The sequence below is a fragment of the Topomyia yanbarensis genome, chromosome 2 (assembly GCF_030247195.1).
Source record: "Topomyia yanbarensis strain Yona2022 chromosome 2, ASM3024719v1, whole genome shotgun sequence".
NCBI lineage: Eukaryota > Metazoa > Arthropoda > Insecta > Diptera > Culicidae > Topomyia > Topomyia yanbarensis.
The window spans coordinates 124,645,360-124,670,082 of record NC_080671.1 but is presented as its reverse complement, the minus strand read 5'-3'; the positions used below and the strand labels follow the sequence as shown (position 1 = coordinate 124,670,082).

Sequence of the window (24,723 nt, the reverse complement as noted above, 5' to 3'; positions counted from 1 at the left end):
TATCCTCAAAAATACTCACAATTCATGGCTTGTAGAGTCGGAGAAATTTTGACGTCGACCGATATGAACGAGTGGCGATGGGTGCCATCGAAGCTGAATCCGGCAGACTCTGCTACAAAATAGGGGAGTGGTCCATCCCTGGACGCTGAAGGAGTGTGGTTCAAAGGACCTGCGTTTCTACTATCCGATAACGAGTGGCCGAAGCTAAGGGTGCCTCGGCAGATTGTTGAAGAGCTACGCGCTTGTCACGTTCACTATGATGTTTCTGCGCCACCGTTAATGATCGACGAGTGGTTTTCAAAGTAGGAACGAATGCACAGAGCTATCGCCTATGTTTACCATTACGACTGCAACTTGAAGCAAAAAGTTTACGGTGGTGTGATGAACATTAGGTATCTTACACAAGATAAACTGCGAAAAGCGAAAGCATTCCTGGTAAAACTAGAACCACAGCACACCTACCCGGTGGAGTTCGCGGTACTTTCTCACAACTGCAACATATCACAAGCAGGACAGAAAGCTTTCGATAAAAGCAGCCCGTTGTACCGGTTGACGTCACTCATTGACAGTGCCGACGTTCTTCGAGTAGATGGCGATGGGGAACGGCCAGGCATGTGAGTGTATACCTGAATTTTCTGGTTATTCTACCTGAAAATCGTCGGGTGACGAGTTTGATGGTGGAAGCTTATCACCGAAAGTTTCAGCATGCAAATTCAGAAACAGTGATATGCGCCTCGACTCAGAGCGGTTGTTCGGAAGGTTGTTTGCAAGCAGTCCGTAGAATTCCACGGATGGCGTCACTTCCTGCAACCTGGCTAGCCACGTATACTAGACCGTTTACCTATATCGCACTGGATCTGTTTGTGCCATTGATGGTGAAGATGACGGAGTACTACCAAACGATGGATCGCTCTGTTCACCTGTCTTACTATTCGAGCGGTACATTGCGAGGTAGGTACTGGATCCCGAATTTAATTTTATACAACGCGTTTGCTGTAAATTTTATTAGAATCACTTACTTGTAATGATTGGCGGCTTGCTCAAACTGTCCCAGAAAAATGTGTGAATTTCCCAGATTACTATTGGCTCTCCTCTCCGCTGCCTTGTCTCCAAATTCTCTGGCGATGCGTAGTCGTTCCTGATGATGTTCGATGGCAGTTTCAAAGTTTCCCAAAAGATAATATGTGTTCCCTAGATTTCCACAGGCTCGTCCCTGAGCTCCCCGATCGCCTAGATCCTTCATCAGTGTTAAGTTTTGCTGATAGTAATCTACGGCCTGCATAAGCGACTCCTTCACCTCGTCGGAGAAATCACCCGGGTCCTTTTGACCGAGCTGCTTTCCCTTAGCGTGATACACGTTGCCTAAATTGTAAAGCGCTCGCCCTTCCGACAAACGATCTCCAAGTGATTGGGCGATGGCCAAATGTCGCTGGCAGAAAATAGCCGCCTCATCAAAGCGTCCCATCACTTTGAGTGTGTTGCCTAAATTACCGGACGATTTGGCTTCGCCCAGCTTGTCGTTCATCGAGCGTGCCAGGGTTAGGTCATGCTTGTGGTATTGCATCGCTTTGGTATAGTCGCCCAGATAGAAATAGGCGTTTCCAAGCTGACTGTAAATTGCACTCAGCGTGCGTAGATCATCGGTTCCTGCTTGGATAGCGGCCTGGAAGAACGCCACTCCTGCCCTGCAGTCACCTGATTTGCACAGGCGCTCGCCCTCTAGCGCCAACTCCAAACACATTGACGAGCCGTCGTTGTTCTAGATCAAACAGGAAAAAGGTAAAGGAAATTAGTTTAAATCGGTACTTTTTTGATGGACATTCACTATACTTCAATTTCAAAATGGCATTCAATTGAACAATTTATATAACATTCCCTTTCAAACGCCCTGTGCAGTAAAATCCGTGCGAAAACTGAAGAACGTCAGTAATTAAACATCCGCAAAACGAATGATTCGTTTACGCACAGGCGAACAAAAAAAAACAGAATCGCACTTACAATAACCAACCACGTAGGTAGGGCCGTTATGGTGCTGCTTAATTAAATGATTCATCAGCACTGACCAGACCAGCAGAGACAAGCCGATGAGTAGGATTAGCGAAACATTTTGTTTCTTCTTGACCGAGCAACCAGCCCCTCGTAGTCACGAATCTTGTAATTAGAAACGGAAACCAATTATTATGGTTTGGCAAGCGCAGTGTTGTTGAAACATTGGTTTTTGAAATTAACCAATACAAAGCGACGTTTTTGATTCAATCGTCTTCCGATACATTACAAGATTAGTTTTCTAGAGCATTAAACGTCGAAAGTTAGGCGTAGGTGAAGACAAAATTTAATTTCAATTTAAAATATGATCAATTTATACTACTATTACAAAGTAACATGCAATTAAACTTTAGAAACGTTCTTTGAAAGATAAGTCAATTTCGTACCATTTATGTTAAATTCTTATCTAGTATATAACAATTCTAGCAGTGATTTTCAATGCATGTGGAAGTAGAAATTATGTGGCTCTCGAAAATTACATTCAGTTGTAAGGAATGCGTCTCGCAAAAGCTTCGACTGCAGTGAGTCAGAAGTATTGCCTAGCATTAGTCACTGTCGTCGCAGTTTGAATATGATAAAATGAAGACTTATATCGTTTAAGCCTTCACCTACGTCCAAGTTGTCCAAAAAAGTTCTAGCAATTTGAACGAATGTAGCACCGACTGCATTTCTGTGGTCGAACGTCAAAACCAAAATGCCATAGGACAGATTAAAACAATATCTATCGTTAGATAGAACTCTTGTGCTTAGGCCTGGTTTAGTGAAGTCAAATCAATGTTTCCCCTTAGTCTATATCAATGTTTAGACTAGGCAATTAAAAAACAGTATGTTTAAATAGACTACATCTTGTCTAATCAATATTGGTAATTCATGTTTTGTGAAACTAATTAAACCCCTAAATTTACCTGATCACTGGAGAGATTTTCAGCACTAGCCGAAAGCGAAGACATGATTTTTACTTCACTCGTCGAAAATCTCGATTTCTGTCGTGGGATATCCGTCGTTGCTCAATCGATGGCGGAGATGATGCTTATATTCAGTATCCCAATGATCTATGTTACGGCTTTCAATCCCCGGAAGACGATGTATTTCGTCGTGTATAACACACTGTACTATATTTATTTTTCGCTGATTTACTAAACTATTACCATCATACAGACTTTTTCGTCAATATTAATATTTTGCTGGTGGAATATCAACCGATTGAGAAACAAAAATGGGTGACGCACACGACGAGTATTCGAAGGGAAGATAGATTTTGAAAACATTAACCGATGTCTTTTGCTCACTCTAGGACACACTTACTGTAATCACACTAATATCATCAATCGGGAGTGATAAGAAACGCAAGCTTTCGTTTTCAAGTCAATTTCGCGGAATAGATAACAGATGAACGAAAAAATAATGTCGTATTCGCGTCGCTCCCGTTTTTTGCTTGTGTTTTGCTTCCACTTAATCGGGCTTCGTTTTCTTGTTCATTTTTCGTCTTCTCTCTTCCCAACGGTTGACATTTTCGTGTGACAAATACGTGACAGCACACAACAGGGTAGCATTGAGGGAGGGCTATTTTGCAATTGCAATTTTGAAGGGCTGAATTGAAGCAGAGTCTGCACTACACGGTTAAATAAAACAACCTACAGAATAAGTTCTTTTAACTTACTTTTGAGTTGTGCGTCGCTTTCGCACTTATTATTGTTGTCAAAAACAAAACGAGAGATTCGACTTTTGTAATTTTTGCCGTGGTTAAATGGAAACTACCTTCAACACGTTTTACCTAATTTTATCTTCCTCCACGATACCCCGAGATTGAGTCAAAAGAACTCAATTTTAGGGAATTTTTTGTTTGCGTGTAGAGCACTCTACACTGATAAAATAAAGTACCCATTAATGCGTAGAAAACTACGCATTTTCAATAAAATGAATGAAATTGGTAAAGAGTTTGTAGCCATAAATGAGTACAGACCTTGCACGTCAACCTGGGTATGTTTACCCATTATTTTTCGCAGAACAGTTACAACAAAATGCGTAAAAAATACCCATTCATGAAAATCGCGCCAGAATGAAAAATACTGTCAATAGAATTATTTCTGAATTTAAAAACAAAAACATAAAATAACATTCATTTCACATTATAATCTCCTTATAAAAGTATAGGAATCTAGATAGACAGCCCATTCTAAAGCTACTTAACAAAACAAAACCGCCAACTGGATATATTTTTGATGGCTGGATCTTTTGGCTGCTAAAAAAAATGCCGAACTGGCACATATTTGCACCATCCTCAGTAGTCGTTTAAGCCGTTGTTTTCGGAGCATTGCCGAAATGTTCTGTTTCCGTCACGGACTCCGATGCACGCCAATAATTTGCAGTTTCCGCTACGATACTTAGTTTGCAGGTTAACTCGCTTGAAATAATTCTTTAGGATTTTTGACCCGTTATTAAGATCAATCCCAATGGCATTACCTCATCGAGTAGTTGTGAAATGGATAAAAAGTACTCATTGTTAGAAACAAAAAATATCCATTTTTTGACAACTCGAATAACTTCCGAAAATGTGCAATTTGAATACATAAAATGGGTAAAGTTTTTTTACCGCGTAGTTCCCAGTTAAACTCATTCCGGAACCGGTTCGGATTTCTGAATGGAATCAGTATGGATTCCAAATCAAATGCAACATCCGATTTCGACTCAGAATCGGGTGTTGCATTTGATTTGGAATCCATACTGACTCTATTCAGGATTCCGAATAAAATTCCGAATGGTTTGACCGGGTTAGAGTGCGGCCAAGACGCGTTTGGCGTATCCAATCGAGCAGAAATCTGACGTATTTCTATTGTGAATAAGTCAAATTTCATGTCCGTTTGGATACGTCATGGCCTCTTGGCTACACTCTAAAATTCATGGCCTCTTGGCTACACCTCATGGCCTCTTGGCTACACCCTAAAATTCAGTACTTTTGACTCAATCTCGTGGTATCGTGCAGGAAGGTAAAATTAGGTAAACCATGTTGAAGGTAGTTTCCATTTAACTACGGCAAAAATAATAATTCAACCTTGAGTTTAATTTACTTAAATTTAAGTTGAATTTACCTAATTTTGAGTATATCCCAAACAACTTAAAAGTACCTTACTGACCTCGACTGAGTCGAACCTCTCGTTTTGTTTTTGACAACACTAATAAGTGCGAAAGCGACGCACAGCTCAAAAGTACCTAAATTTAAGTTAAAACAACTTATTCTGTAGGTTATTTTATGGTTGCGTGTAGAGTGCTCTAGTCTGCACGCGTTCATTTAAAACTATTCTACACGCAAAAGTAAAACAACCGAAAGAATAAGTTGTTGTAACTTAAATTTAGGTACTTTTGAGTTGTGCGTCACTTTTGCACTTATTAGTGTTGTCTAATGGGATATTCCATTGATTGACACCGGTGTAGTGGATTGCACTGGTTTTGCACTTTCTAGCAGAAGTGTCAATGGAACATACCCAGTTTTCTGCACTTCTGCTAGAAATGGCAAAAACGGTGCAGTTTCAGTGCACTCCCACTACACCGGTGTCAATCAATCGAAAACCCCATAAAACAAAACGAGAGACTCGACTCAGTCGAGGTCTTCCGTGCAGTAAGTTACTTTTTAGTTGTTTGGGGTATACTTTTTTTTGTAAATATTTATTGTCCAGTCTCTTATTATTACTTATTTAGTTACATTGTAAATAAAATTTAAATCCTTCTACTGTTTTTTGGTTCGTTAATATACTGGTCATGTAGCATAACATCTGGGAGAATTCCTTCAATATCAGCCATGGTGTCCGTCTGGATTAGTGTTGGATAACTGGGTAGATTCAATCCTCAGATTATAGTTGCATTAGCCGTCGATCAATCGCTATGAAGACGTTCCGTTGGTATACCCAGATAGTTTTGTTTTCGCTACATTGAAGAAGGTGATGCTCGATGCTATCCGTTTGATCAGGACAAACACTGCAGTCGGTGTCGGCTCGTCTATTCATTTTGTAGAATAGCTCGTTGGTAATTAGCTTGCGATGAACAACTGAATACTTGGAGTGGATGTGATTAAATACTTTCTTCCGGTCGCGTAGTGGATTCTCCCTCACTATTTTCGGTTCCTTCAGTAGTTTTAAGAATGCTGCAGTATATTATACTGTAGCTAGGCGTTCTTGCGATTTCATCAGTTAGAAAAGCAGATTCTTTCACCACTGTTCGAATGTGTTCGTATTTCCGGGGTATGACCAGTAGATTTGGGGGATTGGCGTTGTGTTGTAAGAAACTCCAAAGAAAAGGGAGATGTGAAGCGATTTGTATCATTCGATTTGTCAGTAAAGCCTTGGCTTTGATCGGTGGTGAATGTAAATTTAACCCTCCTGTCTGTGGGAAGTATCAGCGTTTCGAAAGCTATCCTGGTCCATCTTTTCCAATACCATAGAAATGATCCAATTCTCAAGATAAACTTTCCACTATGCTTGTTTGGAAGTGGAATTACAGATGCTGTGTACCATAGCTTCGATGTTATGTAGGTATTTATCAAAATGACTTTTTGTACGAGATTCAGATTTCGGACATTGTTCATCCACATACATGTTTGGAACCCTCGTAAAACCAGGTTCAACTGTGTCGGAGAAGTCTTCAGCAAAATGTATTCCGATGATTTTCACTGTGTTTTTTATCTGCAACCACTCATTTTGTGGTGTCAAGTTTATCAAACCGATCCTTATGGCTTTAGTTTTCTGGGTGTTTATTCTTGCCCTAGAAACAAATCCGAATGCTTCAAAGGTGTTTTGAACAGCTCGCACCTGATAGTCACTGCCGAGAAACATAGAAATATCATCAGCGTAGGCGTTCAAAACAGCATGTTGAAATTCTCTGTGCAGTTTATCAAGCAGTGGTTGCAAATAGATTACAAACAAAAGCATTGCTAGTGGATCCCCTTGTCGTACCGATCTCCTTATTTTTATTTCATTTCCCAGTTTGGCATTGATAAGCGCCCTTGAAAAACTGTTGTTTGTACAGTACATTAGAAGGTTAACCAGATCAGGATTAAAATTCATTTATGCCATAGTGCTTGCCAGGAGGTTGTACTCTACCCTATCAAAAGCATGGTGGAAATCAAAAGCAACCAGCAGTGCATTCCCACGTCACGCTCACAGTTCACAACAGCGGTCAAGTATTCGAGCAGTGGCTTCAAATATGTTCCGCTTCCCATTGGAGCATTTTTTATGTTTTGATAGCACCAAAGGGAACAAGGGATTAATTCTGTTTTTGATTATTCTAGCGAATATTTTGTAGTTCAGGAGTGAAATCGGTCTGAAAGCTTTGACGCTGTTATCGCCCTTCTTTTTCCTAACAAGCACTAGTACTCCATTAAAGAATTCTTTGGGAGCATTAGAGGACATTGCTTCGTTGATGACAAAAGTAAACTCTCTCTCAATCACTTGCCATGCCTTTAGGTAGAACTCCTTTGGCAAGCCATCGTTGCCGGGTGATTTCCGTGAGCTGCTCGATTTGATTGCTTGTTGAATTTCGCCTGAAGAAATTTCATCCATTACTCGCTGATTGTCCTCATTTTCACTGAAGTCGTCGTGCGTGGAAGAGTACAAGCTAACAAAGTATTCTTGCACACTCTGGTGTATCGCATTTGGCTCTCGTATTGTATCATCTCCATTCTGTAGTATATTAATCGAGGTTTCGGTTCGTCGGCTATTCTGGTTTGCTATGTGAAAAATTGATGTGTTTTTTTTCTGCTATGTATATTTCGTTCCAACACCGCGTGCGATGTGAATAGCTACGCTGTAAAGAGAGCATCCGTCCTTTAATGTGATTGATTGTTTCCAGTTGACGGGGATCACCATAATACCGATCATATGCTGAACGAAGTATGGCGTAGTACAATTCCATTGCATCATGGTATGAGCGCCTTTGAATGGACGATTTCCATTTTAGGAAGAATATCAGTTTAGGTTTCACGAATTGAATCCACCAGTCTATCCAAGTACGATAATTTCGTCGATGCCTTGTCCAGTATACCCCATTTCACGTGCAGTTCCTCAATGACCGCTGGATCATCAACCAGGCTTGGATGCATACGCCATATTCCCCGACCAGGTGGATTTCCAAGTGTTGGAAGAACAGTGCGAATTATGTATGCTTTGTGGTTTGAAAAAGCCGTTGCACCAACATTTGCGGTTCGAATCCATCCTCGCATATTCGATGTGACAAGAATCTTATCTATCCTAGAGGCAGAGTCCGATCTGATAAAGGAGAATTCAACATGTTGGCGGTTTAAAAGCTCCCAGCTGTCTACACCTGAGGCAGTCATGAATCGTTTTAGCATTGGACTATCGTTTTAGCATTGGACGGAAGCTGGAAACACGGCTGGCATATTCGTTTTATGTCGAGTTTCCTGTCAGCTAGCGGCCGCTTGCAGATACAATGTAGGGTTTCCCCGGCAGGACGGGTAGCTGATGGGTGCCGTTGCGGATACGCCGTGAGCTGGGAGAGGTAGAAGGAGGGAAGCGAAAGTCGCTACTTGCACATCCGTCAGACTTCTATTTATTTTTAGGAGGTAACGGGGGACTCTTGGAAGAATTAATTTGAAAAAGACGTTTTCCCCATACGAAATCCCATGTTGGCGCAAAAATATAGTTTCACCGATCGAACTGCAGAGTTGTTCTGGGAGCTAAATGGGACCCAAAAAATTATTGGGAGCGAAATTTTTTTTTTTTTTATATATAACCATGTCCCACTCTAATGCATATGCTTAAGTGTAAAATTAATGTATATAACAGTGATATTTTTTATTAGTGTAGATGAATGAGCAAACTTTTCTCTTTCATTATTGCGAATCTTTTCTTAAATTCACATTGCGACTTTTCAGTCATGCGCCACCGGGCCGTGCGTTGAGTTACGCGCCCATCTAGTTTGCATCAGTGCGAGTGAGAAAACGTTTTGACGTTTGTTTTTGTGTCGATCGCACTCGTGATACATATAGCAAGAACTCGACGAAATGCTAGAATATCTCGAGATAGAAAATAAATTGTAACAACCGTTCTCGGCGAATTACGGTTTGTCCAGAATTTTCTCTCAAAGAGAATTTTGACAGTATGCTTATTATTAAGAGAATTTTGACAGTATGCGTTTACAAAAAAAAACACGTGAGATCACATTAATTTTAAAAAAATCATACCTTTCTATCGTTTTTCCTGATAGCGGAATAAGGACGGCAAATTAAAATTACCTATTAGTAGGTAACGGAGTTTAAGTGTGTGCCCCTGGAAAAATAACTGAATTGTGAGCAAACAGATTTTAGCATGTGCAGTGGTTTCTGAAGGGGATATGTTTATCAACATTCGTTTGTATCGCATTTTTGAAATTTTCTGAGTCTGTCATTATTTTTTATTGAATAGTATCTATAATATCATAATAGTTTAATAATAGAAGTACTACAACGTCGAATAAGGCATAACAAGCAAATTGAGCGTAGATATAGGATAACCGAACGACTACATGGCATCAGCCGAGCAACTTGCCCTATCGCAGCTCATTAAATCAGTGCATCAGCAGCTCCGAGATTCGACTAAATCATCCGAACCGGTCCAAGTTTGGAGGGAACATCTAAACAATCGCGATCTGCTGAAGCAGTATGCTCATGCAATGCACACACTGGCCACCTGCCACTGGGACAAGAACATGGAAATTTCCAGCAAACAGACGAACAGTCGTATTGAATGGGTGGTGAACTCTTGTCGGGATTATTTCTTCGGGCTTGGTCTGAGGAATTTCTTCCGAGAAAAAGAAGACAAGGTAAGTATCGGAAAGTTAACAAAAATTTGCAATATATTATATTTAAATTTTAGATAATGAAGACAATCAATCCAGAGCATACATATTTTTATGATGTTTACGAAACGCAAAGGATTAATTTGCTTGATGTTGGAAGTTGCTATAATCCGTTTGCTGCATTTGCAGATTTTGACGTCACCGCGATCGACATAGCCCCAGCTAATGATACGGTGCGGTATTGCGATTTTCTGGAAACACCTCTCGACTCGCATTCCGCCGATAGTCTTACCAGGTCTCATTTTGATGCAGTTGTGTTCAGTTTACTGCTTGAATACCTTCCCTCTTCCGATCAACGATTGCAATGCTGTCAAAAAGCTTACGATGTTCTGAAGCCAGAAGGAATTTTATTGGTAATCACACCAGACTCCTGTCACCAGGGGGCGAATGCCAAATTGATGAAAAATTGGCGTTATACGCTCGGTCTAATGGGATTTAGCAGAATAAAACTTGAGAAGTTGGAACATGTGACCTGCATGGTGTTTAGAAAATCTGTTTTCAAAGAAGTACCTCAGCGGTGGTGTGCGATTCACAAGGAGGGATATATGCAAACTGTTCTGAGTATACCGCAAGATTTCAACACGAGTTCGTTGAGCGGCGCTAAGCAAGAGTATAGCAAGAAGGACGATACAGTTGTTGATTTAGCTGAAATAAAACATTTATTTCAGGGATTACCTTTCGTTGACGACGAAATGTGTTGAGCGATGGCAGACAAAGTAAAGGGTTGATTTTTAAAGTCAGCCATAAGTTCAAAAATCTAACTAGTGCAGGTTAAAAATGGCGTTTCCTGTTTTTCGCTGAAGTAGGGTATCTTTCTACTTTTTGAAATATTTGATTTAAGAAAAGATTCGCAATATCTCCTATCTGTGAGCAGCGCCACCAATTTGAAGCGTGTGACTCAACCGGATTGCATGCAACTTGTATGCAATCATAAAAATATACCGGCGTAAACCAGGGGGTGTAAAATATCAACTTATTTAGGGTCGATTTCTTTACCTTCGCTTAATTTTAAAACAAGGTGTGTTAAAACTTTTGTTTGTCGTTTTGAGGCAATAAAAATAAGAAAATATAATAAATAAAAGTATTTTATTTATTATTAACATAATGCAATAGAAATATCACAAACATTTCGTTTATTCGTATTGAATAACTAATATATCCAACTATAATTAAAATCTCGGTCTCACCTAATGAATATTGTACTTACTCTTAGGGCCGATTTCTTCACCCTCGCTTAACGATTAAGCGAGATTTAAACGTACTGGCAGGGACCATAGAGTCGCGCAGGCTCGTGATTCATCCTTCTTCACACGCCATTCTCCTGCACACCACCGAAGATCGTTCTCAGCACCCTTCTTTCGAAGACTTCGAGTGCTTGCAGATCCTCCTCGAGCATTGTCCACGTTTCGTGCCCGTAGAATCAGTGTGTTGTACATGGCGCATTTGGTGCGGTGGTGAAGCTTCCTGGGTCTCAAAGTTTTGTGGAACCTATAGTAAGCACGACTTCCAGAGATAATACGCTTTCTGATCTCCCGGCTGGTGTTATTGTCTGCAGTCACCAATGAGCCTAGATAGATGAACTCGTCGCCGTCGATCGTAATACTACTGCCCAAGCGTTCCCTATCGCGTTCGGTTCCGCCAGCCAGCATGTACTTCGTCTTAGACACATTTATCTTCAGTCCTACTCGTGCTGCTTCGCGTTTCAGTCTGGTATACATATCTGCTACCGTCTCTTTGTTTCTACCGATTATGTCCACGTCGTCAGCGAAGCACACGAACTGTCCGGACCTAGTAAAAATCGTGCCCCGCATGTTGAACCCCGCTCTTCGCGTTACACCTTCCAGCGCCATATTGAACAGCAGGCAGGACAACCCATCGCCTTGTCTTAGTCCCCTGCGTGTTTCAAACGGGCCAGAGAGGCCGCCCGAAACTTTTACACAACACCTTACACCATCCATCGTAGCCTTAATCAGTCTTGTCAGCTTCCCACAAATGTCTATCTACCGACGAAATGGAAATTGTGCTGTAATTGAAGATTTTAGGAGTCGCTGGGCCTCTGGTCACCATGAGATTCATTAGGAGCCTATCTGTACGTTTTAGAATGATCATAACGACGAATAGCGAAAAAGTGTCTTACAATACACTTAATTCAAACTGTCTTAGCGAAGACAAACATGTAAAAGGAAAAAAAACACCAGGGACCCCTAGTGACTAGAAGAAAAATTCCTTCTAATCATTAAGTGACATGACTGTGAGTATAGGTCCCCAGATAATCTCGAAAAAAGAAACAATGAAAATTAGTAGACAAACTGAGATTCCGACAGCATAAGTCACTAAGTGACTTTACGTTTAAATCCCCGGCTAAGCTTGCTCATATGACCGTATTCCACGCTTTTCTAAACTTTCTTCCTTCAACTCCTTGCTCTTCCTTAAGTACTATGGCTCAAAATATTGGAAAATACTTCACACCTTCCAGTCCCTTGCTAATTAAATGTCGTTACAACTAATAAAATACACAAAATTAGAAAGTCAAAAAGATGTGGAGAATGAAGACGAGGGTCTAGTTTTTGTTACTTCTTATGACATGGGAGCAGGTGGAAATACACAATAAATACTTCTGTTCTAGCAATCTACCGTGATTTCACGGGATCGTACGCGTTGTTGGAATACACATGTAGATGATCAGTCCCCTTGCTGATAAATAACGGATCGTTTCTTAAATATCTAGTCCATCGAGTCAAACGAGTGCTGGTTGCTGAACTAGAAATACTCCGTCGACTGTATTAACCCCAGAACGTTGCACTGGGGTACAAATGTACCCTACGCCTTCTTTGGAGCCGTGTGAAGACGAGAATTCGGCATTTATCGACCTGCGACCCTAACCATAATTCAATTTAGAGTTCCTAGTAAGAGTAAGTAAGGTGGTATAGCCAGTTTGCTTATAGCCTTCGTGGAATCAGGTGTCAAAGTTGGCGTGGGGTACCGTAAACCGGGGTGACTTTGACCACTCGAAACTTTTTTCGTAGATCGCTTATTAAACCAGAATAGTCTACCGAATCATTTTAATTTGAAATGATTTTTACTCTAAACTTATAAAATACTGATTTGTTATATTTTTTGAGTAGATTGTTCGGTTTTTGGGTACAAAAACTACAAAAAAAACCGAAATTTGACTTTACCTTATTTTTACAAAGCTTCGTAAAGTGTCTATTTTTTATAAACAAATAAATCTCAGATTTGAGCAAGACTAATAAATTACAAGCGAGTTTTTATTTTTCTTTAGTTTGGGATGCGCCAAATTTAGTTTTAAGAGTTTATTTATTTTAAATATATTTTTTGTGAAACTAATTGGCAATTATGTCAAATTATTTTAAGCTGAAAATCGCAAAATTTTTTTTTGTTGTTCAATATTCCAAAGTGTTAAAATGGATGAAGCTTTTTGTACATTTATAAAGCACTGAAATAAAATAATTTTAGCAGTTTTAAAGGTTTTCATAATCTCTTATTTGTTTTTATTGGACACAAATTATGCGATTATAAATTTTGGTTACTCGAATTTTGCAGTACATTGAAATACTTTGTATATTACTAATTAACATCTATTTAACAATGAGTATCCTTCCAGAATTAGTGTAAACAAACATTTGAATGAAAAACATTGACATCAATAACTTAATGTGGGAACATGCAGGTTATCAAAGTCACCCCGGAATACGAAAACGGACTTCAACTTGAAATCATTTTTGGAAAAATAGCTGTAAGCGGACAATTTTAGGTAAAACCATCCAATCATGTTCTCCATACATAAGTGCATGGTTTAAAAATATTAAACTTAAAAACAAATGTGATGCGTCTATAAATATGTAATGATTACTTCGAAAAGTGATCAATCTCACCCCAATCTCAATCTCAATCAATCTGCGAAAATTGCGATTAAAGCGTGGGGTACATTTGTACCCCAGTGCAACGTTCTAGGGTGGAAAACGCAAGTGCAACGTTCTAGGATTAAGAAGCGGCCCGTCACAATTCTGCAATCAAGTAAGTGACGTTTCTTGAACCCATTTGACTAGTCCCGATACTGGTTTTCGATTCATTGCACCTTATGTAGTATAGCCACAGACTAACAGACATAACACTATGAGGAAATTCCCTCAAAAAACATCGATCCGACATTTTTCCCAGAACACTAGCTCCACCTTTTATTCACGGTCCCAAACACTCATTTACTGGTGGGTTATCCTTCAGGTTTGGGAACAATTTTTCACTAGTGGTCTATCCCCCATATGCTTGTTCATATGTCAGTGGCGCCATAATTTCAAATGTGGCCACAGTCCCAACTACAAATATATTTGAAATGACCGTCAAAGCGGACGAAGTTTTGTTTTTGAGTGTTATGTCTGTTAGTCTGTGGTATAGCTTCAATTTAGTCAGGCACTTTCGACTTCCAAAAAGGCAACACAACTCACACTCTCAACATTGTTTGCCCTCTGGAAATCTCCAACGTGTCATTCCTTGTTCGTCAAATTCTTGCATGGTTCAGTTACCTGAGTGTCTATAGTTTGGAACTGGTGACGCTGCGCACTCTTGCGCTAATTTTACCATACAATTCGGTCCTTCGAAGATCATTGTTGAGATTGCATGCGTCTACGAGAACGTGAATAGCCAAGTTTCTCTAAGTGTTCTTCAGAATATTTCTACGAGTAAAATATCTTCGTCGTACAGATAAGCTATAGACCACTATCATCGCGAACTTATTACACATATTTTGCAGGTCTATTGGAAATATGACGACTTCTGCTTTACGTTCCAGTAGTAAGTAACTGTTCGCTTCTGATTGGGGCGGTGGTCAGCTTTTTTCGTCCGCATCTTATATCACCTATTGTTGTAGAGTGATTCGTCAACAGCTCAGTGAATCACTTTGGTTATGCAATTATTTTTTCCGCTCTTATTTGTTGCAAATAAGTAGTAGTCTTCATTTTATTAATTTCAAAGTTGCACATATTTTGTCGTATGCAGTTTTACATGTTCGCTGTTTTGATGGCATTGTAAAGGTAGGGGAGACTGAGGAGACTTGATCCCCTTTTTTATTTTTCGGTCCAACTCCGTGGAATGATTAAAAAAACTGTATTTTTTTGTAGTTTTATATTGTTTCTAGGGATGACTAATAATCATAAAAAAATTACATGGAAATATTATACTGGACATGGGCTATGAGCATTTCTGGAAAACAACAAAAAAATGGAAAATTCTTAGATTAGTGGAGACTCGATCCCTAATTTGGGGACACTTGATTCCTTTATGAAAACGTGTTTAAAAGAGCATGTAGGGTAATAAGCCTATTTTTGCCCTGTTTCTACTATCATCCTACCCATCTGAAGCCTTTGGTTAGAGCAGCGTCTGCCATCTTTGCTCAACGCATTGACTCAAATGGTATAGCGATAATGGGGGTACTCGATTAGAGATTTTGCTGCGCTCAAACAGAAGATTTTCACCATTCTCAAGACAGTTTTGTTATTATATTGGCTCTTAATAAGAGGCGAATGACCTTAACGTTAAAACCTCTATAATCGAAATAAAAAAATTGACCTTAATAACAAATCAAAGAAGCTGAAATAATAAAATTATTGTAGTAATAATGTGGTACCCTTCTTAATAGGGCAAAAACGGGTACATTACCCCATTCAATTTTATAAATGGATTGTAGTATTGATTAAATTGTTATGATTAGATATTGTTATTTTTGTTACTACATATTACGCATCTCTCACCTGATGTTTTTACGAATTCCCCAAATCTCCGTGCAATTATTTGAAAGCTGTCTTTGGTTGAGGAACGTCAAATGTGGGATGAATGGTTGCTACGTATACTGTAATAAACAATTACAGTTATGTTTCTTTACGATGAAGCGTTCATTTTTGACATTTTTTTATGACAACAATGACTTCAATTGTTCTGGTGTGAATTTGGTTATTTTCAGTGGTGTGTATGAAGTATGGCGAACGGGATCAAATCTCCACGAATTTGAAGTGAACCCATAGCATCTATTTCAGCAAACTTTAGTAAAAATATAGTTGAACAAAAGAATCAGCTCAATCATAACGTATTCATATAATTGACATTCTCCTGTAATTCTGTATGCAAAAGTAGAGTATGTAGTGGGTGATTTTTCAAAAAAGTTTGAAAATTTGAAAAATAAATCTTGTTCAGTTCTTCTGAGACATTTTTTTAAATCGGTAAAAATTCGGTTACACAAAAGTCCAATTTCTTTTTTCTGTGTTAATGAAATTTATATTTAGATAAAACTACGCAACTTTATAGTATATTCGATTAATGTATTCTGATCCGCCTTTGAGTTACAATGATGGGATCAAGTCTCCCCGGGGATCGTCTCCTCAGTCTCCCCTACCGCCGGGTGATGCCAATCGGGCTGACATTGCTTGGGCTGAGCAGAATAATTTCTATGTTTATTTGGTGCTTGTTTGACATACTAGGGAATTAATCCACGGGGTGTTAGCTATGCGAGGGGAGGACGCATGGTCTTGTCTGAGTGGAGTCATGACTTCAGCCATGTATGAGGTTTGAGAATTGATCATTAGCGAGAGGGTTCGAAGGCCAGTTATCGATTTTCCTCAGTCATCTCAGCACGAAGAAATGATTTCATATCCCTGTCGCGAAAACAATCGATATTGTTCAGTTGTGGTCACACCTCATTTCTACTCTTATTTTTTTCTATTCCAGATTTTTTGTTGCTCTTCCTTTTGCTGGTTTGTCTTCTGTAGGAAATGTCTTAATTCACTGTATTATATTTATCCATTCAGAACTGTACTACCCATGATCGCATAGTTGTCCCGTTTTCTATGGGATTTCCTATCTTTATGGGACTGATATGCGATCATGGGCAGTGTAGTACTGTCAACTATCTCACGTTTTTATACTTCTTTAGTACTTACTTGGCATAACCAGTAGTGATCTGAGACGATGTATGCAAATAGCAAAAAATCGAACGTCAAATGTCGCCAGGGGGTACTGTCAAATGCAGCAAGTCCATTTAAGTTATGTGAGGCAAAAAGAGAGGCTATGTGAGACGAACGACAGAATAAACAGAAAAAAAAACAAAAAGAAAACATCTATCGACCCAGGTGGTGATCATAACAATATTCCCGTGCCAGGTAGTGATCATAACAATAAATAAATCGCACGCGGAAGTAATTGCTTAAAATCGGCATTCTATTATTTACTTCGGAAATAACTCAGCATCCATTCCTGTTTTCATATTGCTTTTACAGTTTAATATTAATAAAAGCATCTCTTACTACGAAGCCAGTATACATGGGTCGTCAAACGATGAGATAACATAGTCTTCACTAAAGGGATTAGAATGGCAAGGAGACGCCATGTTCCGTTTGGAGTTTCAATTCAGCTGTAGAAGCTTATAGTTCAGTTCGGATTCAGGACGGAGCACCCGGAGCACGTCGTTTCTTTGTTTTTTAATCTCTTTAGTTCTCACAAGTCTCCTATCTCATGCCTCCACGCTAGTCTAAGTCTATTGATGACATTTGGTCTTTAGACCGGCGACGACTGGGTGCTATCAGCCTGCTGCCGATTGTAGCAGAATGAGAGGGTGCGAACAGATCTAATCAAGGAAACACTACCGTAAAAATGAATATCTGGTCGGAAATCAGCCGCAACAAGACTTTAATCTGACTAATATCGATGATCGCGGGTCAATACCTAGGGGGTAGGTATTGAGGTAGCCTAGGCTGCCCAGAGTTTAAAAAAACAAAAACTAAACAAGATCTTTTCCTTTTCGAGTGATCATGTACTCGAAGACTAACTAAATAACTACATAAGAAAATATTCTTTCCAAGTCGCATCGCTTGCTTGAAGCGACCTTATACCCTTTCAAACGACCAACTCCGCGACACCTATGGAAGAGTCTGATGAATCGTCGTCCTTCCGTTAAGTAGATGGAGCATCAACACTTCCCGTCTACTTTATCCTTTATCCTTCTCCGTGAACGATGGAGATGGGGGCGGCCGGCATTGATGGCTGATTGGTATGAATTCCTACTTACCACTTCCTAAGCCACTCTTATTAGATAATCAGCAGTCATACATGATGAAGTCAGTGTGCAATCCGCCAAAATCATCGTCACAACGCAACGCAACGTAACTACGAAGCCATTATACATGTGAAATTTCACACAAATACCTCTTGTATAAGATGCCGCATTTTATTCAAACGATCGGATATCCAGAGTTCAAGATGCTTGGCCTATCGTAATATTATGACAAATGAAAAATTTTGCAAATTCTCGGCAGCCAGCTGCCCAGAGCAATTATTATATGACAATACTTTTGGTACACTTACTAACAACTTTTCCCTTCCCGTGATACATGTGAAGATGAAGAGGATTCCTCGGTCTCTAGCAGCGACATATATCAGACTAACATTCCTCCCTTTCCCAGAAGATCTGCATTCGGACGTGGCCGGCGTCGGTTTTGATCAGCATGCAGGGACCAACATAGATTGCACAATGTGGCTCATCATGTTATTCCCAAGCATGATGTTCCAATGAACATTTTGCAATTTCAATTGGCTCTGGTCAATAGCGGAGTAGCAACCACGGGCGATATGGATCAATTTTTGGTTTCTGCCGCCGGATTTAACACGACCTTTAAGCTGGGTTTGTTTGGAGCAAGAGAATTGTGATATAAACCTGTGATAGTGCACACAAACCCCCTCTACGATTATATACTATGAACTGTAAATAATTATCCAAGCATTTAATGTATTGTTGGAACATGATCACAAAATTGAAATTGAAACAATTGTAAGATGAAATACAAACAATTGTATGATGAAAACCCGATGCAAACCTCGAACCGTTCGAGAACAGCCATCCCTGCTGGGAAGGTATAAAATAAAAAAAAAAACAATTGATCTTTTTTTTCGTTGGTTCTTGTAGCTTCGGCCCGGGAGTGTTCGCTGCACCAGGTTGCTTTGCTTCATTTTCTATCCAAGCGGATTGCTTCATAGATAAATCAAGCTTTCTTGTGAATGGTGAACGAACGGTTGGAGATGCGATTTTTGCCATGCTTGCGAGCAACGAAATTGTTCCCTCTATTCTCGAGTGAACATGAGAAGAAGCTACTGGATTATTCTAAGAGAATTGTGAACCGAGTGATTAAAAAGAAAACGTAGCATTTTTTCTGTATAATTCAGGTTATATTTTATAACAAATATATATTTCCGTAAGTGTATAATATATAAATTTCGTAACCTTAAATGCTATACATAAATTTATTACACATGTAAAATATCTACAATGCTCACTTTCACTAAATACACAACTTATTCTTCAGCTGTCACAAATAACGCTAAATATTTTCGATTACGCTGCATTACTACTTCATTAGTGTACCGATCCGGATGGTGCTACCGGATAGATTTTTTTTATTATCTGCAGTATTGATAGGACCTTTATGGTAATTTTTCACACATAAAATCCAGCGTGTCTAGACTTCGCGTTTCATAAATGCTTTGTTATATTGTTAAACATTATACATCACTGAACCTCAGCACAATTCTATTGTAGTGTGTTACTATAGCAATAAGTTTTCCTTTTATTTTCGTGTTACAGTTGTGGTAGTGTTTATTGTTTCTGATAACTAATGGTTGCTGTTTCTAATTGTAGGATTTTTTTCTCTCTCGATTATATAAATTTAGTCAGACAGAACGGCAGTCAGCATTTCTGATGCCAATTAGTTTTTTTTGATGCATGGCATACTTCCGGCGGGTGGGAATGTGGCATGGTAAACTGTTTGTTCTATCCGAGAATATCGCTAACTACAGTAGTATTGTTTCATTTTATATCTCTCATCCGGTATTTGTTAGGTTATGATTATGCTTTTTTTCGCGTTCCCTCTGCAGCATCATCATCAATAAACTACATTCAAATTTGCACGAATTGTCTTTATATTTACAGAACAGACCAACATATATTTCACAGTTTGCATTGACAATATTTCCGCTCTGAGGGTATTGCTGGGATGCGCTCGGTTGGTCGTTTTTACACAAATTCGCTGTTCGCGGTTTTCGCTCGTCCCCCGTGGCCTACTGTGTGTTGGTTGGTTTAAAAAATATAAATGTTGACCATAATCTACAGTGGCGCGCGGCTGACTAATTGTTTGCTTATTTCAAATATTTTATCCTGGGTCCAGCATGCGATGCGCGATGCGCTTCGCCGACAGAATTCGGTCCGATAATTGATGGCAGTCGGTTGTTGATCATAAAATTTCGTGTACCTAGGTATATATTTGTGCGATTTAATCGCTTCCTCTTTTTGCTGGTTGGCACGTTTCCCATTGTCCACTGCTGATGGATGACAGCGGAAACTGGCGAAATTATATTGCTGGGATTTTTTTTTTGGTATCCATCGTAGTGACGCTAAGTAGTTTTTATGCCTTTTCAGGGAAGGAGTTTAGCAGTATTTTAACACTATAGGATAGTGATTAAACAAAGTAATTTCACACACAAACGTTAAAAACTGGTCACTTAAACATTACAACCAAAATAGTACGATTAATTTCAATTTGAAATTGTTGGACAAGGTTTAAGTAGGATCCTTATATTTTGACAAACAATTCAACTTATAGCGTATGTTCAAGTAGAAGGCATTTCAGTAAGTTCGTTAATTATTTTTGAAATAATTTTTAAATTCTTCCGTAATCTTTTCAGATTTTCTTATTCAGTAAAAGAAATAATCAAACGTATTACAGTATCACCTTGATTTTCTTGTAATCGGAAAGTATCTAACTTAATCGAGTAATCTATTTACATAAACAACGAATAGAATTAGAGCTAAAACGAGTACAATAGATACAGAATATGATCCAAACCAGATCGGTTTAAATTAGTCAAGAACCATGCAATATTGACTAATCTATGTGGAGTGGTGTTGGTGCGAGATTGAGGTTAAATCGGGTAGTTTTTTTTTGCCAAATGAGGTTAAATCAGATGGCGAATTGAAAACATAGCGTTATATGTATGTTGTCTATACACATTGCAACTGTGTTGGTGTCCTAGACGTCAAATAAGTCAATAGTGTTTTCCCCATTAGGTAATTTGCACAGTGTTTTAATTTGGTTTTACCGGCAATCATACATAGCTACACTTGCTTCGTTTCGTCTGTTCCAATTGGTTTAGATTGGTGTAAAGATTCTTTTTGCGAATACTCTCATTTCTTCTATATTTACACATTCAGTCTTGGTTAATTCTTCATTTTCATTTGATAAGAACAGCTGCATTGTTTATTAACAAAGCTATATTTGATTACGGACACATAGGTGACTATTTCCGATTATACAGAACCGCATTTAAAATGATGTGAAGCAAACTATCAAACTAGATTGTATACCATTTCCACCCCCCGGAAGACCATCCCCTAGAATATACTTATTCCCCAAAATTCCATCTCGCAGAATGCACCATTTCCCAGCAAGTCATCCCCCAGAACAGTTTTGCTTTTTTATTGATTTGATCTTTTCAAACGTACTGCTCGTTCCCACTTACATCGAACGACATTCTTCGCTTTCGATTCGGTAACATTTGAAATGATTTGCATGGTGTTTAAACCGGAAGTTAGGATGACATTATTTATACCGATTAAAAATAAATAATTTACTAATTCATGTTGTGTTGAATATTGCAATAAAGATTTGGTTCGTCGACTTTGCCCCAAAAACAATTCCACAGAGGTTAAAATACCGAAGTGATTTCCCCAGAAAGAACTGTTCTCCAGAAAACCATTCCCTCGAAAGTAACAATTTCTAGAAAAAAATTTCTATAATGTACCCTTTCTCACAAAAGCCTTATCCAGATTGAACCAATGCTCAGAAATTCATTCCCCAGATATAACCATTTCTTAGGCATTTTTGGTAAGATGGGGAAAGCACTTATATTACACAGAATTGGGAAAAATCCCGATTTACTCGACAGTAGGAATTGATTCCTTCTTTCAAACATGAGCAGTTCTTTGAATCTATATGCCAAATAACTCTTGCACGCAAACTTGTGATCTTTTCGTCTGCCCGGTTTATTCAAACATAGGTATTGATTTCTTCTTTCGAGCTTCCTTTGAATCTATAATAAAATCGAAATAAATTCACATTTTGACAAATGGTTTGGTGTTTTTAGAGCATTTATTCTTCTCTTGAATTGGAAATGTTTCGTACGTTAAAGTACGATCCACCCGATTGCTCGGTTTACTCAAACACTCGAAAGTAAATGGGAAATGGTACTTATACCATACCCGACTGTTATGTCAAATGGCCCACTACTATTGAGTTCTTGTCGACCGGTCTACAGGCTAGTTATTTGCTCACACAATGTGCCAAAGAGCGAAATACACCGATGAAAAATAGAGCAACACAGGCACACTGCGATGTGCAGAATGACCGCACAAAGAGAAACTTGAAAACGGAAAAGAGAAAGAGCTGCACAATTTCGTTCAAAGAGTCACTTTGAAGAGCCATTTTTTATGCCTTTCCTCACTGGAAAGCAGGTAGGAAGGCGAATCAAACTACAATTCAGATAAAGTTTGATCAGAAGAACGTTTTCAACAGGTTTTATGGTAACCTTCTCTGCTTCTGTGCGCGTGGGATCAAGATTAACACTAAAGAGCCTCTTTATTTCTACTCTTTGAGGTGTGCAGCCATGGAGAAGAATGCACGTTTGGGAGCAACACACATCGGAGTGAAGAGGTTTATTGTGAAAGAGAAGAGCGGTGGTTCGCATCAAAAGTGCAAAGAGCGTTTTTTGCCTTTCTCATATAAAGAAAGGCTATGCAATCACTGTAAAAATCGACTTTTTAACCGAGGCCCGGAGGGCCGAGTATCATACACCATTCGATTCAGTTCGTCGAGATCGGCAAATGTCTGTGTGTGTGTATGTATGTGTGTGTGTGTGTATGTGTGTGTGTATGTGTGTGTGTCATTTAAACTCACACAATTTTCTCAGAGATGGCTGAACCGATTTTCGCAAACTTAGTTTCATCTGAAAGGTATAACGCTCCCATAAGCTGCTATTGAATTTTTAGTTGATCCGACTTCCGGTTCCGGAGTTACGGGTTGAAGAGTGCGGTCACACAGCAAATTCCCATATAAACTGGTACCACCATAATGTTCAAATGATGTAAAACATATTAAAATTGATGTAACATTACTCTAGTTTGCGGGTCTGGATCACTAATGATCAATCAAAGCAGCTTTGACCACATTGGCCACCTATGACGGTTCATGACGCCCTCGGGGAACCCGCCAAGTTCCTAAGCTAATATCACACCCATTCCCCAACGAATTCTCTACCGATTTTTACAAACTTGATTTCAAATGAAAGATACAGTAATGCCATTGACTGCTGCTGAATTTCATTCGGTTCTGACTCTTGCTTCCGGAGTTACAGGGGTGTTAGTAAGGATACACTGGAATTTCCCATATAAATCGGCACAATCGTAATACCTCAGAGGCTAAAAACTATTGAAATGGTCACCAAATTACTTCTAATCGTAGATCTAGATCACTGATTGCCAATCAAACATTCTTTGAATATATTGTCCACTATCGACGATTCCGGAAGTCCGGAATTCCGGGCATATTCCACAATTAAAGTCACATCGGTTCATCGGTGATGACCGAACCGATTTTCTCAAACCAAGTCTCAAATGGAAGGCAAAATATGCAGTTGAGTATTGCGTAGCCGCCCCTTCCCCCCTTTCCCCACCTTACCCTTACACCTCCCTCCTTCATCACTCCCCTCTTCTTGGATCACCCTCACGCCCAGATTTCCTTCATCCACCCCGTATACCGAAATAAGATGAAGGATTTCTGACGCATCCTCCACACCCACTCTACTAAACCCCCATTCCCTACACGTTCAAACGCATTCCACCAACCTTTGCAAATTATAATCACATGAAGATAACATTGAACTCATGCTTATTAAGCTAATTAAATATTATTCTTTTGCCTTTCTTATATAGAAAGGTTATGCAATTGCTCCAAAAACCGACTTTCTAACCGAGGCCCGGAGGGCCGAGTCTCATATAACATTCGACTCAGTTCGCCGAGATCGCAAAATATCTGTGTGTATGTATGTGTGTATGTATGTATGTGTGTATGTGTATGTGTGTATGTATGTGTGTGTATGTGCGGATTTGTTAACAAAATGTCCACATCGGTTACTCGGAGATGGCTGAACCGATTTTTACAAACTAAGATTCAAATGAAAGGTATAATATTCCCATAGGTTGCTATTGAATTTCATTTTCAACCGACATCTTGTTCCGAATTACGAGTTGAAGAGTATGGTTACAAAACAAAATTTGTTGATTTTTCCAAATCGGTTTCTCGGAATTTTCTGAACCGATTTTGACAAACTTAATTTTAAATGAAAGGTCCATCAGCTGCTGTTGAATTTTGTGTGGATCCGAGTTCTGGTTCCTGAATTACAGGGTGATACGTACGATCACGCAGCAAATCCCGATTCTAACGAATTCGGTGATGAATGTGGTGGAATTTTTTTCAAAATGTAAACACAACTGTTGAATTTGTAGATCTAGGTCCCCAACAGTCATTCAAAGTCTCTTTGGCCACACTGGCCACCATCGACGGATCCGGAAGCATCCAAAGTCAGAATAACGGTTATATTGGTTTCTCGAAAATGACTAGATTTGCTCAACTTAGTCTCAAATGAAAGGTGTTGCGTCCCCAGAAACTGATATTAAATTCCATCTCCATCCGACTTCCAGCACCGGAGTTACGGGTTGTGGAG

At 39.2% G+C, this 24,723-nt stretch overlaps 2 protein-coding genes across 3 annotated transcripts in view; one reads left to right on the top strand and one right to left on the bottom strand.

Moving 5' to 3' along the window:
- Nucleotides 1-3,532, bottom strand: part of LOC131680759 (G-protein-signaling modulator 2) — a 34,759-nt gene extending 31,227 nt beyond the window's left edge. Inside the window, exons 1-2 of the mRNA XM_058961469.1 lie at nucleotides 2,952-3,532; nucleotides 1,020-1,759 (exon numbers count right to left, since the gene is read on the bottom strand). Coding sequence (XP_058817452.1) covers nucleotides 1,020-1,759; nucleotides 2,952-2,996 — 785 coding nt within the window. The 5' untranslated portion in view covers nucleotides 2,997-3,532. The remainder of the gene's footprint in view (nucleotides 1-1,019; nucleotides 1,760-2,951) is intronic.
- Nucleotides 3,533-9,384: 5,852 nt separating this feature from the next.
- LOC131680755 (S-adenosylmethionine sensor upstream of mTORC1) lies at nucleotides 9,385-10,936 on the top strand. 2 transcript variants are annotated; one of them, XM_058961466.1, is made up of 3 exons: nucleotides 9,385-9,855; nucleotides 9,909-10,501; nucleotides 10,560-10,936. In XM_058961466.1, the coding sequence occupies exons 1-3, from the start codon at nucleotides 9,559-9,561 to the stop codon at nucleotides 10,609-10,611; spliced, it is 942 nt and encodes a 313-aa protein (XP_058817449.1). In that variant the 5' UTR covers nucleotides 9,385-9,558; the 3' UTR covers nucleotides 10,612-10,936. The 2 variants fall into 2 exon arrangements, with proteins under 2 accessions (XP_058817449.1, XP_058817447.1); XM_058961464.1 differs by having other exon boundaries at nucleotides 9,909-10,936.
- The last annotated feature ends 13,787 nt before the right edge of the window (nucleotides 10,937-24,723 follow it).